Source organism: Melozone crissalis, unplaced genomic scaffold (assembly GCF_028551555.1).
Source record: "Melozone crissalis strain CALT ecotype California unplaced genomic scaffold, PUWL_Pcris_2 ptg000007l_1, whole genome shotgun sequence".
NCBI lineage: Eukaryota > Metazoa > Chordata > Aves > Passeriformes > Passerellidae > Melozone > Melozone crissalis.
The window spans coordinates 9,560,953-9,581,400 of record NW_026535785.1 but is presented as its reverse complement, the minus strand read 5'-3'; the positions used below and the strand labels follow the sequence as shown (position 1 = coordinate 9,581,400).

At 42.3% G+C, this 20,448-nt stretch overlaps 1 protein-coding gene across 1 annotated transcript in view; it reads left to right on the top strand.

Annotated features, from left to right (window-relative positions):
- Positions 1 to 1,254: 1,254 nt before the first annotated feature.
- Positions 1,255 to 20,448, top strand: part of SLC6A2 (solute carrier family 6 member 2) — a 55,832-nt gene continuing 36,638 nt past the window's right edge. Inside the window, exons 1-2 of the mRNA XM_054296374.1 lie at positions 1,255 to 1,284; positions 3,173 to 3,473. Coding sequence (XP_054152349.1) covers positions 1,255 to 1,284; positions 3,173 to 3,473 — 331 coding nt within the window. The remainder of the gene's footprint in view (positions 1,285 to 3,172; positions 3,474 to 20,448) is intronic.

The window sequence follows — 20,448 nt, the reverse complement described above, 5'->3', positions numbered from 1 at the left end:
TGATTCCTTTGGTTTAAACAGTGGTGGGGTTTTTTCTCAGTGACATTTACCTCCATTTACTTACAAAACAATTATATTCTCTCTCCATTACTGTTTTGCTTGGCTCATCAGCCAAGCTCTTGCACAAAGTGTATCAGACACTTCATGAGGCAAGACTCTCACAGATGCACCAACAGTAAACTGCAAGTTCCAGCATAATTGAACACTGTTTATTTGGTACCACCCTTCCCAGAAGATGTTCCTACGTTCATGGGAAGGACTGCAGGCAGTTCCTGTAGTTCTGTAGTGTCAGTGGCACAGGGCTGTGCTGCCAGCACTGGGGAATTCAAACCCTGCTGCCAGCAAGCACAGTGAGCCTTCACACCACCAGCAAATGGAGCTCTGAAGGCACACACAGAATTGTTGTTCTTTGGGTTTTTTTCTTCCTAGACACTAATGTGTGAGTGACAGCCTCAGTTTACTGATACAGCACACAGTATATTCTCCCATACATGGCAAGGAGTGACAGACAAGTATTTGAATAATTGAGACTAACCCAGCAATACCTGACTGTTTCCTGGAGTAAATTACAACCTGTTTCCCAGCCAAGAGTGGCATATCACTAGCACCCTGCCATCTTGCCTGGCCCCACTGAGGCTTCTAAATACAATATTCTCTTCTCTGACTTCAACTCTACCCACTGTCAGGCTACATTAGGCATAACAAGATCCAGACAGATTCAAAATTAAGCAACTTTTTCATAAAATCCAATTGAGGACTTTCTTACCTTGAGGGTGCAGCGGATATTACATTAACCAGATTGTGCACACTTTCCATGCAAGAACTAAAGGCATATATAGATATACAGGTGTATGTGTGTATATATAGAGAGATAGATATATGTGTGTGTGTGTATATATATATATAGGCAGAGTGACTTAATTCTCTTAGGAAATAAGCGGGGGCTTTCTAGATTCCTCCCACCACAGACATCATGATCAAGCTCAGCTAATTGAGACCTTGTGGGGAAAAGGGTGTTCCTTAGCAAGGCCCTCTTTTTCCAGAAGCAATACAGGAGTGCCTCTGTCTAGCGTAGGAAGTCTGTGCAGATCATTAAGGCAGTAATTGTCACGTGGAGAGAGGGGAACCAGGTTTAAAAAGCTCCTTACTGGCTAGGATACATCTTCAGCTCCCAGAGAGACTGCAGCCCCTGAGTGGTGGAACCAAGAAGGAGCAATCCCCCTTCAGTCACCTTCTCCCCATAGGTACCAGGGAATGGGACAGAGACACCCCCAGTGCTGCCTGGTGAGTTTGTCAGCAAGATGCCTTCAGGGCTGTGCAGCTGAGAGCAGAGGCTGCCTTATGTCTGAAACAGAGCGTGTCCTTTATTTGCTGTGGGAGAATGGGGGTGCAGACTCAAACTCAGGTGAGCTGGGCCTGCCTGGGGGCAGTGCATGGCACAGGGTCTGTGTTTGGTGCATTTGGTGCATGTGGTGCAGTGACTGATGGGTGGTGCAAGGAGGAGGCAGCAGCGCAGCTGCGCACGAGCACGATCCCGTGGGCTGCACTGCACAGGAAAGCAGCTCAGAGGGCACCATGGAATAGTCATGCAGAATTACAGCACATATGGCATGGAGTGTCAAAAAGCAGAGAAAAAGTCTTGTGTGGTGTATTGGAAAGAGACGAGGACAAAAAAGCCACAGAGTAACCAAAAGAGAACATATGAGCTGCATGGTCTAAGCACCCAAGCGCTTTAGAGCAGGATAGCCACTGCTCACATACCTCACCCAAATGAAAGCTTTAGGATTCAAATCAGAGCTTGGACCAAGTGTTTTTTGTCAAGGAATAAAATCTGTATGTTGTAGCTGTCCTGCTAGCATCTTTTTAGTCTGTGGCCTAAAGAGAGATGGGGAGGATGCCAATATGTGAACTTTAACTCTGAGGCAATATTCTTTTTCACATTCCAAGTTTGCAGACAAATCTGGTGTTCTTTATGAACTCTGACTCTTTATGTATTACAATGTATGTAATAGTGTTTTGTCAGCCCTAGCAGAATAAATAAGTATGGTAGGCTGTTAACACCTTCAAGAATCCTCCGTGACTTGACCTGCTCTCACTGATGCCAGGCAGAAGGGAAGCTATTCAATACTGGGGAGAGAAAGCTGGTTTCTGTCTTTTATGAACAAATTTTATTCCCTTAACTGACAAGGAGTGTAGAGTTACTATTCACAGCTGTAACAAGAAGAGTCCCTGAAAACCCCTTTCTGCAGCTGTATTTAGCCAACTTCTGACATCAATCACTGTTCTGCCAGCTAATTCTTTGTCCATTTTACATGCAAAAGACTCGGGTTCCACCTGGAATAGCAGCAAATAGCTAATGTCCCACAAATGCCTCAACCTGACAACTGAATTCTACCAGCCTCATACTTGCCATGAAAGAAGCTGGGCATCCATCAGCCCTGGCATAGGAGCATTGGCAGTGTCCAGCTCTGCCGTGCAGCCTGCATCCCGCCGGGTTCTGATGTCAAAAGCCCAAAATTCTAAAGCCACACTAGCGAACTAGGGAAAACAGCCGAGAAAGAAGGGAAGTGGGCAATCCAAGCAGGCTCTACCTGTTGCCTGCTAAGGGCAATTTCAGCTGCCTGCACTAGGGATGCGCGTTTTGCCTGGCGGGAAGCAGCAGCCCCGAGCACGCCGTAACCTGCGGCAGGACGGAGCCCACCTGAGTAACTCGGCGGAGAACCAGGGGCCGTGCGGGGCTCGGAGCGGTGCGGAGCACCAGCGGCAGTGCGGGCTCGGAGCGGTGCGGAGCTCCGGGCGGTGCGGGGCACCAGGGACGGCGCGGGGCTCCGGGCAGTGCGGGGCACCAGGGACGGCGCGGGGCGCGGGTCGGGGCCGGGCGGCGGCCCCAGGTGCGGGGCTCGGAGCAGCGCGGGGCTCCGGGCGGCGGCCCCAGGTGCGGGCTCTCCCGGCGGCAGGAGGCGCGGGCAGCCCCGCTCCCCGGGGGCGCGCCGGCGGGCGCGGGCGCCGCGGTCCCCCCTCTCCCGCCTCATTTGCATGGCTCTTATTACGGCCGTGCCTCGCTCCCGCCGCGCTGACAGCGCCGGGCTGAGCGCGGAGTCGCCTCCAGCGGGAAGCGCACTTCCGTTATCTGCGCGCCCCCTCCTCAGCTCGCTCTCTCTGGATGTTTAAGGCGAGGATGAACAAACAGGTCCAGCCCGAGCGCAAAGTGTCGGTGGTGGCCCCCTTGCCGGACCGCGCGGGGCCGCCGCCGCCGCCCAAGAAGGACGTGGAGCTGCTGCTGGTGAAGGAGCACAACGGGGTGCAGTACACCAGCAGCAGCCTCCTGCCCGCCGCCCCCGCGCCGCGCTACGGCACCCAGGACAGGGAGACCTGGGGCAAGAAGATCGACTTCCTCCTCTCCGTCATCGGCTTCGCCGTGGACCTGGCCAACGTCTGGCGATTTCCATACCTCTGCTACAAAAATGGAGGGGGTAAGAGAAGCGCTTGCGAGGTCTTTTTCCCCGTCCCCACAGCCCCGAGAGCGGCATCCCGCTCCTGCTGGCGGAGTTTGTGCGGGAAGCCGGAGCCGGGCTCACCCCGCGGTGCCGGGCGCGGTGCCCGGTGCCCGAGACAGGACCGAGGCACCGCCGCGCTCCCCAGCGCTCCCCGCTCCTCCCGGGCAGCGCGGACCCGCCGCGGCCCCCAGGGCACCGCGCTGCCCCTTCCCGGCAGCGATCGCTCGCACACTCCTCGAAGTTTAACTTAGTTTTTCAGTACAGGCGTATTTGCCTTCTGCTGCCACTCCAGGCTGCCGAACACTTTTTTTCGTTCGCAAAAAATAGCACCGAGAGGAAGGGGGGGCAAAAAGGCCAAACCAAAAACGCCCAAGCAGAAAAACAGCATCTAGAAGAGCTGGCGCCAGACCACGATAGGTTTCGGGGGGGCAGTTTTAATGTAGGATTGTGATTTCTGCCTTCGGTTCTGCAGTGTGGGGGTTCTCCCCTCCTCCAAAGTAGGTAGGAGACTTATTACAAACAAAACCTCACCTCCTGCACAGTTTGGCAATGACAGAAACAAAGAATTACACACAGTAACTATAGTTGGCTCAGATTGTCTGGCGTGTCTTCACTAAGACCTGAACTCCATCATCCTCTTTCATCTCCCTAAGTACACCGTGCTGTCAGTGATGACTCCAGCCTGTGATGGAGTAACACCATCTGCAAGCCGGGCAGGTGCCTGGGGTGCTCTCAAATCACACGCAGAAAGAACAGACCCTGCCTGGCAGATGGAGAACGGTGTGTGAACAGTGAGCCACACAGATAGAACAGAGAGAGAGAAAGCACATTCTGAAAGGTATTCATGTATGGATATAGTGATAGTGTGGTTGCCTGGTGATAAAGGCTAATAGGTCACACTTGTAGCATAAAATAATTGCTTCCTGTGAAAATAGGAATGCAGGATGAATGGGAAAATCTCTATCAAACAATATGGTATTACACCTGTCCTTTGAACTTAGTAGGATATGCGTGCTAATGAAACACTCAGTTGAGCTTGGTAGCTCCAAAACTTCTGAGAGGAGTCAGAAAATCTCTCTGCTCACCACCCAGACAGACTGAAGAAAGTAGTTAGTACTGAAAAATAACCTCCATCCTGATTTCGTTATGTCCAAAAATAGCCTAGCCATTCACACTACAGCAGCACAGAGCATCAGGAGCCAGCAGGTCCTGCTGGGGCAGGTGCAGGTGGGGCAGCATCATTCATAGCACTCAGGACAGGTGCACCACTGCCACATCTCCACATCATCTCGCAGTCTTCAGGAAAAGACATTATTCTCCTGTCTCACATTGCACAAGGTGACACCCAGAGTGCCTGAACTCTTTTCTATTGTAATTTGGGTCACTTAATTTCCTAACCTGCTTTGTTCATAATTCACTGCCAGCTCAGGCACAGAAGGTAACAGTCTGCAACTCTTGTGTTTTGTTTAGCCTCCATGTATTATCTTATGTCAGTTCAGCTAGAAAAAACTGGGTCTTCATTAACATCTTCTGATTCAGACACTTCCAAATGGCAGTGAAGAGAAAGCCAACAGCTACAAGAGGCACATTTCAGTGAAAAGTTTGCAGTAATTCTTCCATATCATCAGAGGCAGAGAGGACCTTTGCTACCAAAGTCTATAGAATGGGCATTACATGGCTATTACTGATACAGAGACCAAACACTCTGGTGTCTTAAAATTTTTCCATCCATTGCCTCTTATGCTGGACATACATATCAGCTTTAGTCAGTAGAAACTCTTGTAAGAGTTTCAGGCTCTAGAAGAATTTTACTGAGTTTCAAGCCAACTCAGTTCCTTCTTTTTTTCAAACTGTGCTTGGGAGCTTGTTTGCTTTATGTGTAAATTTTCCTACAAGACCAAAAAGCATAAGGCAACAGGCAGAGCTGTGGGATATTGTTGGATTTTGTTGAGATCTTTCCAGTCATAAATCGTGGATATTCTTAAATATCAAATATCTCCCCCCTGCACCCCACTGCTATTGCATGAAGGAACCTTTCCAGCACTAATTTAACTTTTGCTGCCTCAAAAAGATAACACAATGGGTTTCATAGAATTGCTATGCATCCCCACGCAAAAGTTGGTATGTGGATATAGAAACAGGGAAGACTTAATTTCACTATCTTAGTAGTTTTTCCGGACTGCTCAGCAAATTAAAGGGATGAAATCAGAAGTTGTTTTTATACTTGACTGGACTTAACCTATAAAAATTTTACAGGATGCTCATACTAGGATTACAATTTGCCTTTTGATATTTATAAGGAGCTGCTAGGTAATGAAGAAACCAATAGAACTGATTCAACTTGAATTGGAGGGTATGCATAAAGCAGTGGAAGGTAAAAGGTTTCCTTTCCTTTTCCTCCTGCAGTTTCTCTTTATTCTGAAAGCCTCAGCAATTGCTCAGCCTCAGTGACTTAACTAGAGCTGGCTTTGGACAGTCAAACCTGTGGGTTATGAACATGTTATCAGCCTATTGATATAAAATGCTCAGTGAAACAAAAGCACAAGCAGCTTACAATGCCCCAAGTCCTGGCTCAGCACAGCTTGTGCCACCTAACAAAAAGAAATTTTGCTATCCTACCAAAAGCTACTCCACAAAGGTTCTACAAATGTTCTTAGAATTTGAACAACAACATCAATGACATGGAACTGGTCGAAAATGGTATCTTCCTTTACATTAAAAAAAAAAAAAAAAGTTAGGAGGTTGGCATATGGACTATGCCCTAAAGCTAACTATGATTTATTCAAGATGCCTGCAGACACACTAAGGGCCTTTGCATGTTTGTAAAAGTAGGTGGCTCTCAAGAAAGCATGGAAACTTACAAGAACTGAGAAGGAAAATATAAACACACACTGTATTCCCCCATTGAAAGTTGAATTTTACAAGGACATGGATGTATATACACCTCCTTCTTTTTACTAGCCAAGTCCTGGAGTTTCTTTCTTTGATAAACTCCAGGGAAATTTTCTAGGAAAAAAAAAAAGACATGGAGGCTTTTGGGTTTGATCTGGAAGTTCCACTTATACAAAACTCTGATAGTTTACTTTAGTAAGTTTTACTTATACAAGGCATACACCACCCAGTGGCAGATATACAGACATTTTGTTAGGTAACTTCGGAGACAGCACTGGTGGTAGTAACAAAAAGAAACATTTATATTTTAACAATCTCCCAGTAACAAAAGCTAGAGAGTAAGAAGCATCCAGCAGAATTAAGACTCTGAATGAATAGCCAGAAACATCTGTGTTTTGGGAGTAGCCTGCTGAGAGACCCCAATGGGACTTCTGCACAAAGATAGATGGCAGAATGTAACCCTTCTGTAAACAACTGTAATTTTTGGAATCATTCTTTTGCTATTAAAAAATCCCCACTCTTTAGTAAGATCTAAAAATCTAGAGCATTTATTTTTCTATATCAGTTACCTACTTTCATAGGATTTGCCTGCCTTACAAGGGCAGACAGATCCAGTGAATATATTGCAGTGAAATGTGCCACAGAAAGCTTACAGGACAGTTTAGTATGAACAGACTGGAGGAGGTCTTGGAAGCAGGATATGTCCACTGTGTGCTCTAAAGTATTTATCAGGTAATAGGGTAAACTCTGAGCAGATGGGGAAAATCTGCAAGCTCCCACTAAGTAGATATGGCAACACTCCAAAAGGGGGAATTCTCAAACATCACCTTGTCAGTCCAGCTGAAAAAAAGACCACAACTTACATGGATTTGACTGCTGCGTGCAGCACAGAGGAAAAGCACTGCTTGCAGCAGATGGAATACTTTTTGTGCAGTGCATTTGTCAGAGTTGCAAAGCAGCAGGGCTTGTCACTGGAGAAATCATCAGCTATGGTCATTTGTACTGGCTAATCTTACAAGAGCTGTATCTTGTTATAACCTCCCTGTCAAAAGCACTTTTTAAAAAAATTATTTTTAAGGCAAAGATTCTCTAGCTGTTTAACTCTCTCTGTAAGTGGTCAACATCAATGTAGTCCAAAGAATTCTTTATAACACAACCAACATTTTAATTGCTCCCCAGCTCTACAAGAGGCTATGGTGAATTAAAGAAGAAGACTACTATTAAAATTATACTCTCATCAAATTAGTGAAAGATTTATCCTGATATTTGGATTACATCTGAAATTTTACTGATGCCAAATGAAGTTGAGTAATGCTTACTATGATTAACTGATGTGCTCACAGTGGGGGAGGATGATGCTCAATCTTAGTTAACAAGCTATTGTAGTTTTTGTGCAAGACCCTTTCAGTATTAACGTTCATTTTTGTTTCCTGTTCCCGCATAGTCATAGGCAGAATTAATATTTCCCACTGAAATTTGGGGAAAAGGAATTTACCAACATAAAGTACTTCTTTTGTGAGCCAAAGTATTTGCAAGGTCAGTCATGTTCAGACTACTCATTAGGAAGCGTGTAATTGTCAGATTAGTCACTTGAGACTTACTGTATCATAAGAATCAGATTAAGTTTTTAATGAATTTAAGAATAGCGGCAGATAAATATTTTAACATGACTCTAGCCATCATAATGCACACTTTAAATCTCCCTTGCAGCATTATTTTAAAGTGGTTTTAGACCATGGTATTTCCAGAAGAAATTGTTTGCTTCAACAGTTTGCCAGCAATCAATACACTTCAGAAGTATCTTATGATTTATCCTAACGCCCCTGTCCTACTCATAGTTCCATCAGCTGTAATGCAGGACTGAGCAATCCAAAATCCGCAAAAAGGCACCAAAATCAGCAAAAACCACATCCAAATATCCCTGAACAGGCCCAGCACAGATTCAGGAGCCCGGAGCTGTCACACATCGAGAAGGACACACAAAGATGGAGTTGTCACCTCCCACAAGCTGGGAGCCTGGCCACCACACACTGCACTGAGAGCAAACCCTGCTGCTGACAGCACCACCTTGTCTTTCTACTGCACTCTGCCTCCTCAGGTTTCAAAGTGTCTGCCACCAAATTTAATCACTATTTTGGGGAAGAATATAACCTGGCACTTTGCAGTTTAAAGGTGGATGACCTTTGCCTTACAATATCAGAGTTTATACTTCAAAATAGCATTGATGATGATAATAATAAATCAACTTTGAAGTAATCTCACTGCAAAGCCTACGCCAAGAGTTTGACTCATCAGTCAATCAAAGCTCAGATGCAAATCTAGTGATTTTGGTTTCCTAAAAAAGGGGTTTTCAATTCCCATTAGCACATCAAACCACTGACCTCAGACAGGTTAAACTGTTATGCTGATCTCTTCACCATGAGCTCTGGGTTCTCAGCCATAGTGTGACATTAGGGACAATGCTCAGCTGTGTGGGGTGGCATTACCTCCTTTCCCAGATCCAGAGGCAGTGTCCAGCTCACAGATGCTCTGTTCCCTTTCCCACTCTATCTCTTCTCTTTCCCTTCCTTGATCAGCCACTAATCACCTGGTGCATGCAGGGCATGGATTCACCCAGCTCTTCAGCACTGGAGCTCACATGCCAGCTGCTCCTCTGAAATTCCCTGTTCTGCTCTGCATGTCTTGTTGGCATCACAAAATAAATCTTCAGAACAGGAATTTCTGCATCATACACCTACTACACATGAAGTATTAAGAATAGCTGAGAGGGAAGGACTGAATCTCTCACCCAAATCATTCATCAATTGTAAACTTCTTGTTTCTGACTCTGAGGTATGATACCATGAAATAGTGTATAAAGGGCACAATATAGACTCACAACTAAATACCTGCCTGTGCAGAGATGGTATTTGTCCCTGAACAATTCTAGCAACTCCTAGCTTGGCAAACTTACAAAGGTCTAGAGATACACTAGCATAGAGAGGTTCTAGAAGAGATCCATAATGTTTAGCTTGATGTTACTCATTTGAGGACCATCCTGTGGCTGATGCAGGGCAAGTATTGAGAACTGATCTAAAGAATGATCCAATCATTTACCAAAACTGATTTTCCAGCTTGACTGCTGTAAAAGAGCTGGTGTGGACCAGCTGACAAAAGCAAAGATACATCTTTCCAAGTACAGTGGATGTACATTTTGATTACCACTTGGAGTACTTTATTCTAAACTAAGAGGCAGAAAAGACTTCAAGAAATAAACTTAGTTCTGTTTTTAAAAACTTAAAATCCCTCTTTAAGATCTTCCCATCCCCTGCCTCCCCCCCAAGCCCTCTTCATTCTTGCACACCCCTCTCAATTCTGCCAAGGACCAGAAGTACTGAAATATCCCTGGTAAACCATTTCTGCACAAGTAAATTCTGCAAGTCACATTAGAGAGCCATCAAAACTGATATTAATTCCTACTGAAAAAAATACAAGACTTTCTTACAGTTTGACCTGGAGACCTGGGTTTGGATACTCATTCAACCTGAAATAGCAAGGACCTGAGCTTTGTGTGTCTGCTTTCTCACTCACATCATCTTAACCTCTAGCAGTAATGGAAAAGAGAAAGGCCAGCTTAGGAGTGTAGCAGCCAACAACCCTTCTTTATTGAAGAAACCAAAATATCTCTAAAGAGACTGAGACATGGTTTGGGGGCAGAATTTTCATTTTTAGGCAAAATACCAAAAACCTGTCTGTCAGTTCAGTGAATATATGAATACAGCTCCAGCAGCCTAAATATGTTATTTCCAGACAGATACTTCTTCCCCATGCTGAGACCAATATGAAACAGAATGCTAATACAACTACTTACACATAAGATCAGGAGGAACATTCATCTTTAGTGAGAGTTCAGATAAGCTGTGAGGGGAATGATGGATTAAAATCAGGCAATAAATTACTGAACATCTTGCTCTGTGTTAAAATGGAAATGAACAGTTTAAAGAATTTTGACAACTTCTGAAGAGCAATATCGAGTAGCTCATGTCTTCATTTTTGCTATGTCTGATGGTAAGCACATCAGCAACTCCCAGTTGTAAAGCCTTTGTCCCAGTTTAACCAATTGATTAAATATTCAAGAACTGTAGTATGGTTCTCTGATATCAGTCTGCCCTGTAAACTCCATAGCACTTACACTGCAGTTATTACATGAAGTTTTTAGACACTGTTTTGCCTAACTGCTCTCAACATTATTACAAAATAGTAAACCACAACCAATCCTATGCTTGGAGATACATTTATACTAAAGTATTATAATGTAGAAGTCAAGAGACAAATTTAAATGATGCATCTTTGTAAAACACTTCTGGATCTTTCACTACTACCTCACTCTTAGTACTTTCCATCTTCTTTGTACGTATACAATCATAGAATTCCATAGAATTTGGAAGGGAACTTAAGGATTGTTCAACCCCCCCTGCAATCTTGCATCTGACTCTCTCAACTTTTTGATTTGAAATGTGACAACAAGAAAAAATTATTATTGTTGTTGTTCCTGTTGTCATAATCATTAAAGTTGAAATAAATTATATTAAGGAAAAATCCACTGTCACAATCCATTTTCAATTAAGAGTATGTAAGTAATCCAGGAATATCACACTGGTTATAAACCTTGAGTTTTCCTTCCTCAAGGCTTTAGGAGACAAAGGATTCATGTTAGCAGCCCATTACCCCTGTCTGGAAAACCCATGATTGCCTCCTCCAACTACAACTCCTCAATCATCTGCTTTCCTTCTCCCCACCTTTGTATTAAGTCTTGAACCTCTGATGGAAAGGTTCCACCCTAATTGTGCAGATCTTACATACTGGTGCCAAGTCAGAATAGTTTCAAATGCAAGGCTTTATTGACATTCAAAACTTGGTTTCCTACAGATGGAGATGTGAGTCCTTCAGGAAATCAGCACCAAAAGTGCCTAGATCCCTAGATTACTGTTGAGTAATTGCTGTTCTCATGGAAATCCCGGGTAACTGTAGTGTAATTCAGCATCTTAATTTCTGTATAGATTCAACATTCTTAATTTTAGCCACAGAGCTTTTGAAACCATTAATCCATAAAGAAGAGAAAAGGAGGTGAGAGGCATGGAAGGAAAACAGTTGATTTCCTTGCCTTGTGACATATTCTTCACCCAAACCATAGAGAAGAACCTCTAAACTACTTATGAAAACTATCCTTTGTTTTATTTTCACTCCTCCTTTCCCCTATTCTCTATTCAAACAAGTTTTGCAATCTTTCCTGAAGCATGACAAAGGTGACAGCACAGAGCAGCACTTTGGGGACCAGGGTTTACCATTCAGAAGCACAAACTGTCAGCAGGGAGGTCTGGCTGTGTAAGCCACATCCTTCTCTACACTCATTCTCGTCTAAAGCACACTACCAACTTTCCAGTGAGCAGAATTCTGTGATAACACATTACTAAGCAAAATCCAGGCAGGATTGGGCAGGCAGTTGTCTTTTGCCAGTCTATAAATGTTTTTTTTATGACAAACATTCTGACTGCTGGTATGTAGTAAGACAAGCTGCCTTTATTATACAGTAAGTCTTTTTTTAGAAGATGGTAATTTTTCCAGTGCTCCTACTCCTTAAAGCTTTATGAACACAACCCCTCACTTCCAAAAGTACAAGTGTTTGCAGAAGCTGTGTTCTTAATGTAGGTATTCACTGATTGCTACAGTTTGGCTATTATAATTGTCTAAGAATATATGCTAGGTGTCCAAAATAGGATCCAGCCCTCCCAGACAGATGGTGTTAGACCACACAAACATGAAGCCTTTCTTAGATTGTTATAAGCTGCTTCCCTAGAACAAACCCAGCATCAGAAGAGCACTAGTGTTTTGATCCCACCCCACTAAAGTACACAAGAATTGTGATTTCCACAGCAGTAGAATATTACTCCTTTGCAGTCTTTATTTCAGAGCTGGAGAAAGTTACTGCATGATTTGCAAGCCCTGGGTGTCCTGTCTTGCTGCAGCACTCCTACTAGTCTGAGAAACAGCTTTTGTGGCATTGATGTAGGGGAAGGATTGTGGCTGGGCAATTGCACAGCATCCATCTTTACTGAAGCCTGCAGCACTGTGGGAATGAGCTGATTTCCCGGCCCAACAGCAGCATGGAAGAATGAACCCTCTGCAACTGCCTCATTGACCATCCAAACCACTGTTTCCTTGAGCCCAGTGTATGTACTGAAAAAACATCTGAGTATTGTGCATCTTGGTTTTTGCCAGCTATTTTTAATTTATTCTGCACCTCCTGACCTATGTGGGCATGTTTCTCTTCATTGATATTTTAATTTCTATTTTTCTCTTCTGTAATGAAAGACCTCTAGCAATGTCTATCCCGAAGCATGCCAAAGGTGACAGCACGTTACTGCCTTTAAGATCCGTATCTCGAGGGGAAGCATAATACTGATTCCAGGCCTTATGATTCCAGTCAAATTCCAGTTAAATAAAAAAAGAGGAAGAGGCTGGACTTTTTCTGGTATAGGACTCTCTACAGAGTAACGGGAAGCGTTTTTCAGACCACAAGGTGGAGCAGTAGATCCTCACAGGTCTTGGGAGATCCCCACCTGATAATTGATGTCACAACATTTATAGGAAAAAATAATCTCTTTCATGGTGGCTCATTCCTTTTAAACACAGAGCTGCCCAGTAATAACAAATATTATTAGCAGACTGTTCTTGGATTTCTCACTTTATTTTATTTATTAGGATGTTATAGGAGTGGCAGCTTTTAGTGGTACCTAGTTCACAGACCTCACTTGTCATCATGGCCACAATGACAACAAGGACACAATCTGTTGGCAACAAGAGGTTAGCCCTGAACACACCTTTTTTTAAAGAAAGTGTAACAATAAAATGGAGATACAGTCTCTTCTCCCCAAGGATTGATACAGGAGGAAACAATTTCTCAAATCCTAAATTTAGAAGGTGCTCCAAATACCCTCAAAAGATTCTCCTTTGGGGACAAAACCAAGCTCCACACAGACTTTCATGGATACATTCTACAATTGAAAGATTTCTTTTTTCTTCTTCAATGTTAATGTAACCCACATTTCAGGAGGTTTCAGCATCTTTCCGTCTTGGCAGAGGAATCTTAGTTTCTCAACACAGTAATTTCACAATTAAGTATATTGTACTTACTATGATATTAGAGAGTTCAAGGCCAAATGTTACCAAAACACTGAGTTGCAGCTCAGCAGCCACCCTCAGAAGTGGCTTGACTCTTCATCAGCATGCAGGGCTGTATCTGCCCACTGATGTGCAGTAACACTGATGCTTAAAGAAAGCTCCCAAGCTCCTGCCCTCTAACTGAGGGGAGACCAGAGCTGTACAAGGCAGCTCAGTTCTACAATTTACCACAAAACTAATGAATAGTTTGTGCTGTGCAGTGCTTTGTGTCCTTTCAGAAGAGAAATTCAGATGTGTAAATGAGATTATGAGACAGGTGTTGATGAGATCAAAGACAGTCCAGGACTTTGTTTTGGGGAAGAGTTTGATCATTTGCTTCTTTTCTACAGTTTGTTTCTCATGTATGTATGGCTGTACAGCCTCAGTTAAAATCAATAGGTTCTAAACCACATGGGAGGAATCCTGACCCAGCTGAAGTCAATGGGTGATTTTTTTCCATTGACGTCACCAGAGCCAGGATTTAAACCCAAATAACAGACGTCTCTCTTAAGGGCTCCTAAGCAGACAGGATTTCCAGACCAAGAATTATGTGAGAAGAAAAACACAGTAAAGTATCAAAAAACTATTCTGACTAAACTGATACACAAGACTTGCACCAAGCAGTAACTGATATTCACTCAGTACAACAGCTCAGTACTTTACCTGAAAAGCAAACTGTCAGGATTACATAGATGATGGTGATTATTACACAAAATAGATTCACCCTGTGAGAGTTAGACTATGACCTCAGCATTCTCCTATGCTGGGCTCAAGCAATAAAATAAGTTCTATTTTAAGAAGTGTCTTTTACTCTCACAGTTTCATAGGGAAAAATGATTTAGGCAAGAATCTCTTTCTAGCTTTCAAGGCTGAAAAGATAAGCTGGGGAAGCACAAAGTAAATTCAAAACTAAAAGCAAGCAGGCTAATAAAAGGATTGTAGCAGAAGATCATGCATTTTAAAGTATTCTGGGACCTACTTCATGGTTTTTGAACTTATGAAATTGCTGGCTAGAAGAACACAGTTACTCTCTGGCATAAGTTACTATCTTGACTTTACCCTAGCAGAAAGAGCCAGAAACCAGCTACCAGGGTCTTCCTAAACAGACAGTTAATCCTTCATTGACTCATACAAAAGCTGATGACAAAATCACTGTGTTTGGCCCTAAATTAAGAGGTTTTTTAAATCTTCAAGATCACCTATATGTTTCTTACTAAATACCATTTTACAGTCATGATGTATTATGTGTTTAAAGCGGTTTAGAAATACAAAAATAAAAAATCGCTGTGTGACAAGTTGAAAACACCAGACTCAGCCACAATGATTTATCATAAGGTCTGAGTAAACACAAAACTGCAGTGCAAAAGTTGCAGTGAACAAAACTGCCCTGCAATCTGCCCAAGCAAAAGTTTGCACTGTGATGAAACAAGAAGGATTTTGCTTCAAACTCTTAATAGGCCTCTGCTTCATCTTGGCAGGGAGCTGTGATGGGCCCTGGGGTAATTTTCACATTCTTCCACGGCATATCAAGCTAGGAGGCCCCACGCAGAATGGCAGTGACAAAGCATGCACTGGACAGCTTGGACTGAGGGGAAAATCGCATTGCTTGAAGCCTGTTAGGAAAACAGTCCACTAAGAACAAACATAAGGCTCAAGTTGCAAACTTAAAGAAAAACTTTTGTCTTACTAATTTCCACAGAAGAAGCTGAGTAGTCTAAATGAGAGTGAGTTTACCCCTTCAAGCAAATTGATGTCAAGAGAAGTAGTTCTTACAGTCCTCCTTCTGCAGGAGGGATGATATGGAGAGGTTTCACTTTTTGCTCACAATGCCCAAATTCTCAGAGACCCCACCTAATGGCTGGCACACAGAATATTACCAGCACGACCCTGTGCCAAATACAGATTTTTCCCAAAAGGAGACTTTTTCTGTGAAGAGCTTGGTGACAGTTTTTGTGAAATTCCTGTGTTCAGTGCTAACAGAAAGGTACAAAGTAAAGAAACTACACCCACTTGGAAATTACCATTGCCCAGGCCTTCCAAGATATTAGCACAATCCAACAGTAACTATAATCTTTGATAAGAGTACAATTTTAATTTTTCTAGGCATTTATGCAAACAGTAGCCATGACTGCAATGGTAAATTTGCCAATATCATTATTAAAAGCACCACACACAGCCATTAAAATTTACAAATAAATTAAAATGGTGCAGCATTTGTCTTCAATAAGAAAATATTCTTTACAGCTAGATAACATACTATCATTAACATAATATTAAGTTCAAATATGTCTGATATCTGTAGTTCATAATCTAGAAAGCATGTCTAAGAAATATCAGAAAACTGCACATAGTGGGTTTTAAGAAAACATCGAGAATGGCTTTATAGTGAATGTAACTTTTTGCCTTTGCTGTAAATCCCTGTTTAAACTTGCATTATATGTAATTTACAGTACAGCTACTCTGCTTCCTTTAGTGGAGTCAGAAAGAGCATTCATCCTGAAGGCTTCATTTCTAATGACTGAGAGTAAAACTTAGATTTACTAAAATTCTTATAGATAGGAGTGTTGACTGTCTCACATTTCTGTAATAGAAATAACACTTTACTGAGAGGAATAATTTAGGGGATTCTGTTAGGCGAGAGTTTGTAAAGATTAAGATAGTACACGAAGTATAACGCAAATAAAAGTAAATCTCTGATGAAGACTGGAAGTAAAAGGAGTGTTTTGCTTTAGTCTTTGAGTCCAAACATTGAAGTTACAACTTAGAACTGGATTAAACACTAAATGGTGTAAGGCAAGTTTTTAAGAGTACCACAGATTGTTGTCCTTGATTCTTCTTTAGCAGAATGTCAAGGCATTTTCCTCCTATTGGTTTGTACATTAATCTTCTTGAAAGCTGCTTGGCACTTGTCTGGAGCTGATTTAAGATGTCTTGGGCACTTTGTTTTACCCTGGCACAGTTATGAATCTCATGCTGCCTAAAATGGGTACTGCATCCTCCCCAGAGGGTGCTTAACTTGGAGGCTGCTGGCTGGTTCTTATTTTGACAATGTGCAAAAGAAAAGCAGCCTTTAAGAGCAACACCCTCCATCCCAGATTGCTGAGAACCAGGAGCTGCCCTGCTGCATGCACAGCACAAAGCACATTTCACACAGGGGCAAGCCTGAGAGTGTTAGAGTGAGTACAAAGCAAGAACCAACAAATACTGCTTAAATGAGGGGCTCAACTTCAGAGAACTCATCCCAGGCTCTGTTTTATTAAGGTGAAAAACAATTAAGGGATATAAACTTGGCATTCCTGACACATTAAAAGCACAGCTCAGAAAGCAAGTATCATAACTTAATGTAGGTACCAAAATTGTCTGCACAGCCCTTCAACCTGCCAACGCCAAAAAGTACCTGCAGGGTGGCAATTTCAGATAGAAAAGTAGATACCACTATTGCACTGTAATTAATTTGTTTAGTTCACTCCATCTCTATAGATCATAAAAAGAAGGACAACACTTGACTCACAACTGAAACACAAACAAAACAAAAAGCCCCAAAACAAAAGAACACAAGACCAAAAAACCCTCCAAAACCAAACAACCAAATAGCAAAGGATCTGTCTAGTATCTTCCAATTGGGTGTGTAAGTTTTTCTGGCTGAAACTCTGGTCTATGCTAGACAGCAAGTTAGATCAAAGTATCTCACAAGCCATTCTGGCATCAAATTCAGATTAATCCATGAATTTTGAAAATATCCATTTTAGTTTACAGCTGACTGAGGAAAAGAAAACACAACACAAATGAACAAGTTCTCTGAGAAGATGAGAAAACTATGACTAACAGTCTATATCTGAACCAAAGTAGAAGTGTAGTTGCCAAAATCTCCCTGGCACCAACTCTCCCTACACTTAAGAGACAGCTAAGCTGATGAAGTAGTATTTCCTTTTGTGTACATGATGATGTCCCACACATCACAGAAAATATCTTTTCAGTACTTAATAGTTCAAGGAAAACTTATCACATGAGGTTATGCTGTTATGGCTCTCGTGCTAGAATCTAGAAAAACCTGCTTATCTAGATCCACAAGCTCACAGAAAATACCTTCTGATATCTTAATTCAAAAGTATTTTTAGCCATGGATGTTCTGCCACCAATAAATCAGGGTACATTTTGACAGGCACCTTGCTCTTGTACATCTGAAGTACAGCCTACACCTCACCTGGGTGGTTTTGTTGATGTGCAATTGCAGGTGAATATATCCTTGTGTCACCCCTAATAGCTGCAAGGTTGGAGAAAAAAGCACTAATAGAACATTCCTATTAATTAAATGCTAGAATACTATTTTCCCCTCTTAATTTAATATCTCTTAAGCTTGCAGTCATGTCTTTTGTGATGCAGCTGTGTTCTTCAGGGAGGCATCTGCATGCTAACCCAGTGGTCCAGTACTACACATGTCCCCTGACTAGGACCTCCTGAAGAGTTTGTGAACTATAAAGTTTGCTGATTTTGGTGCCAATGATGTTATCTGTCCAGGAGAGGATACTACCACTCCTAAATCCCCTGTTCTATTGAGCATTAGCCACAGGGAAGGCATAAATAACAGAACAATCTACAAGCTGGCTCCACAGTTCATCTCAATTACTCTCTCATTTCTTGTTTAAGCCAGCCAGGTAGTTAAAAGAGAAAAAGGCACAAAATCAAGGTGGTGGATTAGGGCAGGTAGAAGCTAGGTTTTCAGATTGTTACAAACTCCAAGTATTTACTAACCAAACTAAAACTCTTATTGCCTTGATCTAGAACCAAAAGATCCAACACCAATAGTACCTCTGCTATAGAGGCAAAATGTTAAAAGCTAGCACTGCAACCCATGAAGCAGATCTTTGGACTTTCATGGTCACACTCATGGCAAATGATGGGAATTGCTCTTTTCCTAAGCCAGCCACAGTGAACATTGTGAAGGTCAGCAGCAGGAAGCCCCTGCAAACCTCCAGAGCTCCCACTGCCACACTGTCCCTCTTGGATCAACCTGATTTATATTCTCTCTTACCCACCATGTCTCTTATTCATTCCCTAATTTCCTACCAAAAAACACAGGCCAGAGTTCTGTTCTTGTGTGTGCCTGCAATTATCTTTAAACTACACATTGTTGTAAATGTGAACATTTCATTAATTTATGTAAATAGGACCTTGGCCAATGAATTGGCTGTTATTTATGAATGAATCATGCTGCTCTGAGTGGCTGGATATATTTAGCTCTCATTAATTTGTTCAAAATAGCTACTAATGGGTTTCTTTAGCTCATGACTCTTGTGACAAAAGGCAAAAGGATGATTGGATTTGCGTGGGGAGGGCCTAGGTAACCCTTTCAGTTACTGATCAGTGACCACCTAAATACACTGCACATCAAGTTATTTCAAGTGATTTTAAGGCAGTAGCAGGTTAACAATTCACGACAAAAATGCAGGCTTCAGTTGGCCTCAGCCAACAGCACTGAACCATTTCTGGAAACTATTTGTTTTCACTTTCTTTTGAGTGAAAGGAATGCTGTTAAAACTGCAATTCTGAAAAAACTGAAGGCTCAGAGCCCAAATTGAGAGTAGTAATATAAATAAGCTCAAATCTAGCAAAAATTTGTTAGAGGGAGTAGCTAAATGTAAAGGCTTCAAGATAAACATGCCACTCACCATGGTATAGATCCACTGGTTTTATGATTCAGAAATACTTTCCATTAAAAAAGATTGCATACTTGGAAGATTTTCTTGTATTCATGGAGAATTTTACATGTGTAAAGTGCTGCTGAAGTTTTTATAGTATGTCATGCAATCTGTTTTGCAGAAAAATGTTATTTTTTACAACTAGAATATCTTGCTAGCTGCTGTCAACATCATCACACAGCTGCTGTTATCATCATCCTGTCTTTGACCTGAGGTTCCCTCATGCTCCTTTGGAGCTCTGACATTTCTTTGCTGTACCACACAGACCCTCATTGCTTTTAATCTCAGGCCAGTAAGGTCTCAGTGTTCCATCCCTTCTTCCAGTTGTCAGCAGCAGGCTCCAGCCCCCTCCTTCAGAGGTGCCCTTGGAGGCTGTGCAAGCTTGGTGGCCTGTCTGCTGAGGAGCCAGATAACATCCATGTACTAGAAACACCTGCTTTTCCAATTACCATTTCTACCCATGGTGATCTTGTACAATCTAGGTGTCAAGAGCTCTGCATCAGTGATTTTGTTTTTCATTCACAAGAGTCTGCACAGATCAGTTTCCACCCATTTTCCTTGTTGTCCAAGCAAATGTGCTACATTCTATCAACTGTGTGTTGATATTGTTTGGAGTACTATTTATTCTGAATGAAAAAAAAAAACAAACCAACAAACAGTGTTAATCAATGTTAATAGAGATATTAGCTTGTATTTCAGTTCACCACATCACAGAGAGATTACCCCAGAGCATGGCTACATGTGATACTATAAAGCAATTATAGGAGATCTCTGCTTTTAGACTTTTTCTGCACAAATACTGGAAACAATCCCATTGGAAAATATACTTCCATATTTGCTCAGAGTTTGTTTTTTTTAGCAGACACCCCTGCCAGTATAACATTTTGACTAGAAATAACCATGGTAACAAATACAGAAGGCTAACAAGCACAAAGAGTTCAAAATTGTTTCAACTACCCCTGTCCTGGCCTACTTCTTGTATGTGCATCAAAAATCCTTTTAGGATAACCACAGCTGTTTAAAGTATCTTCTTTCAGCCATTAGTAAATTAATGCTTCTTCCTTTCTGGGATTTAAAAGTGAGATGAGACCTCCTGGTAGGACTGAGAAGAATATTTAGAGCTTTTGCTTCCCACCCCTTAGGATGCTGGGAATGCTTAC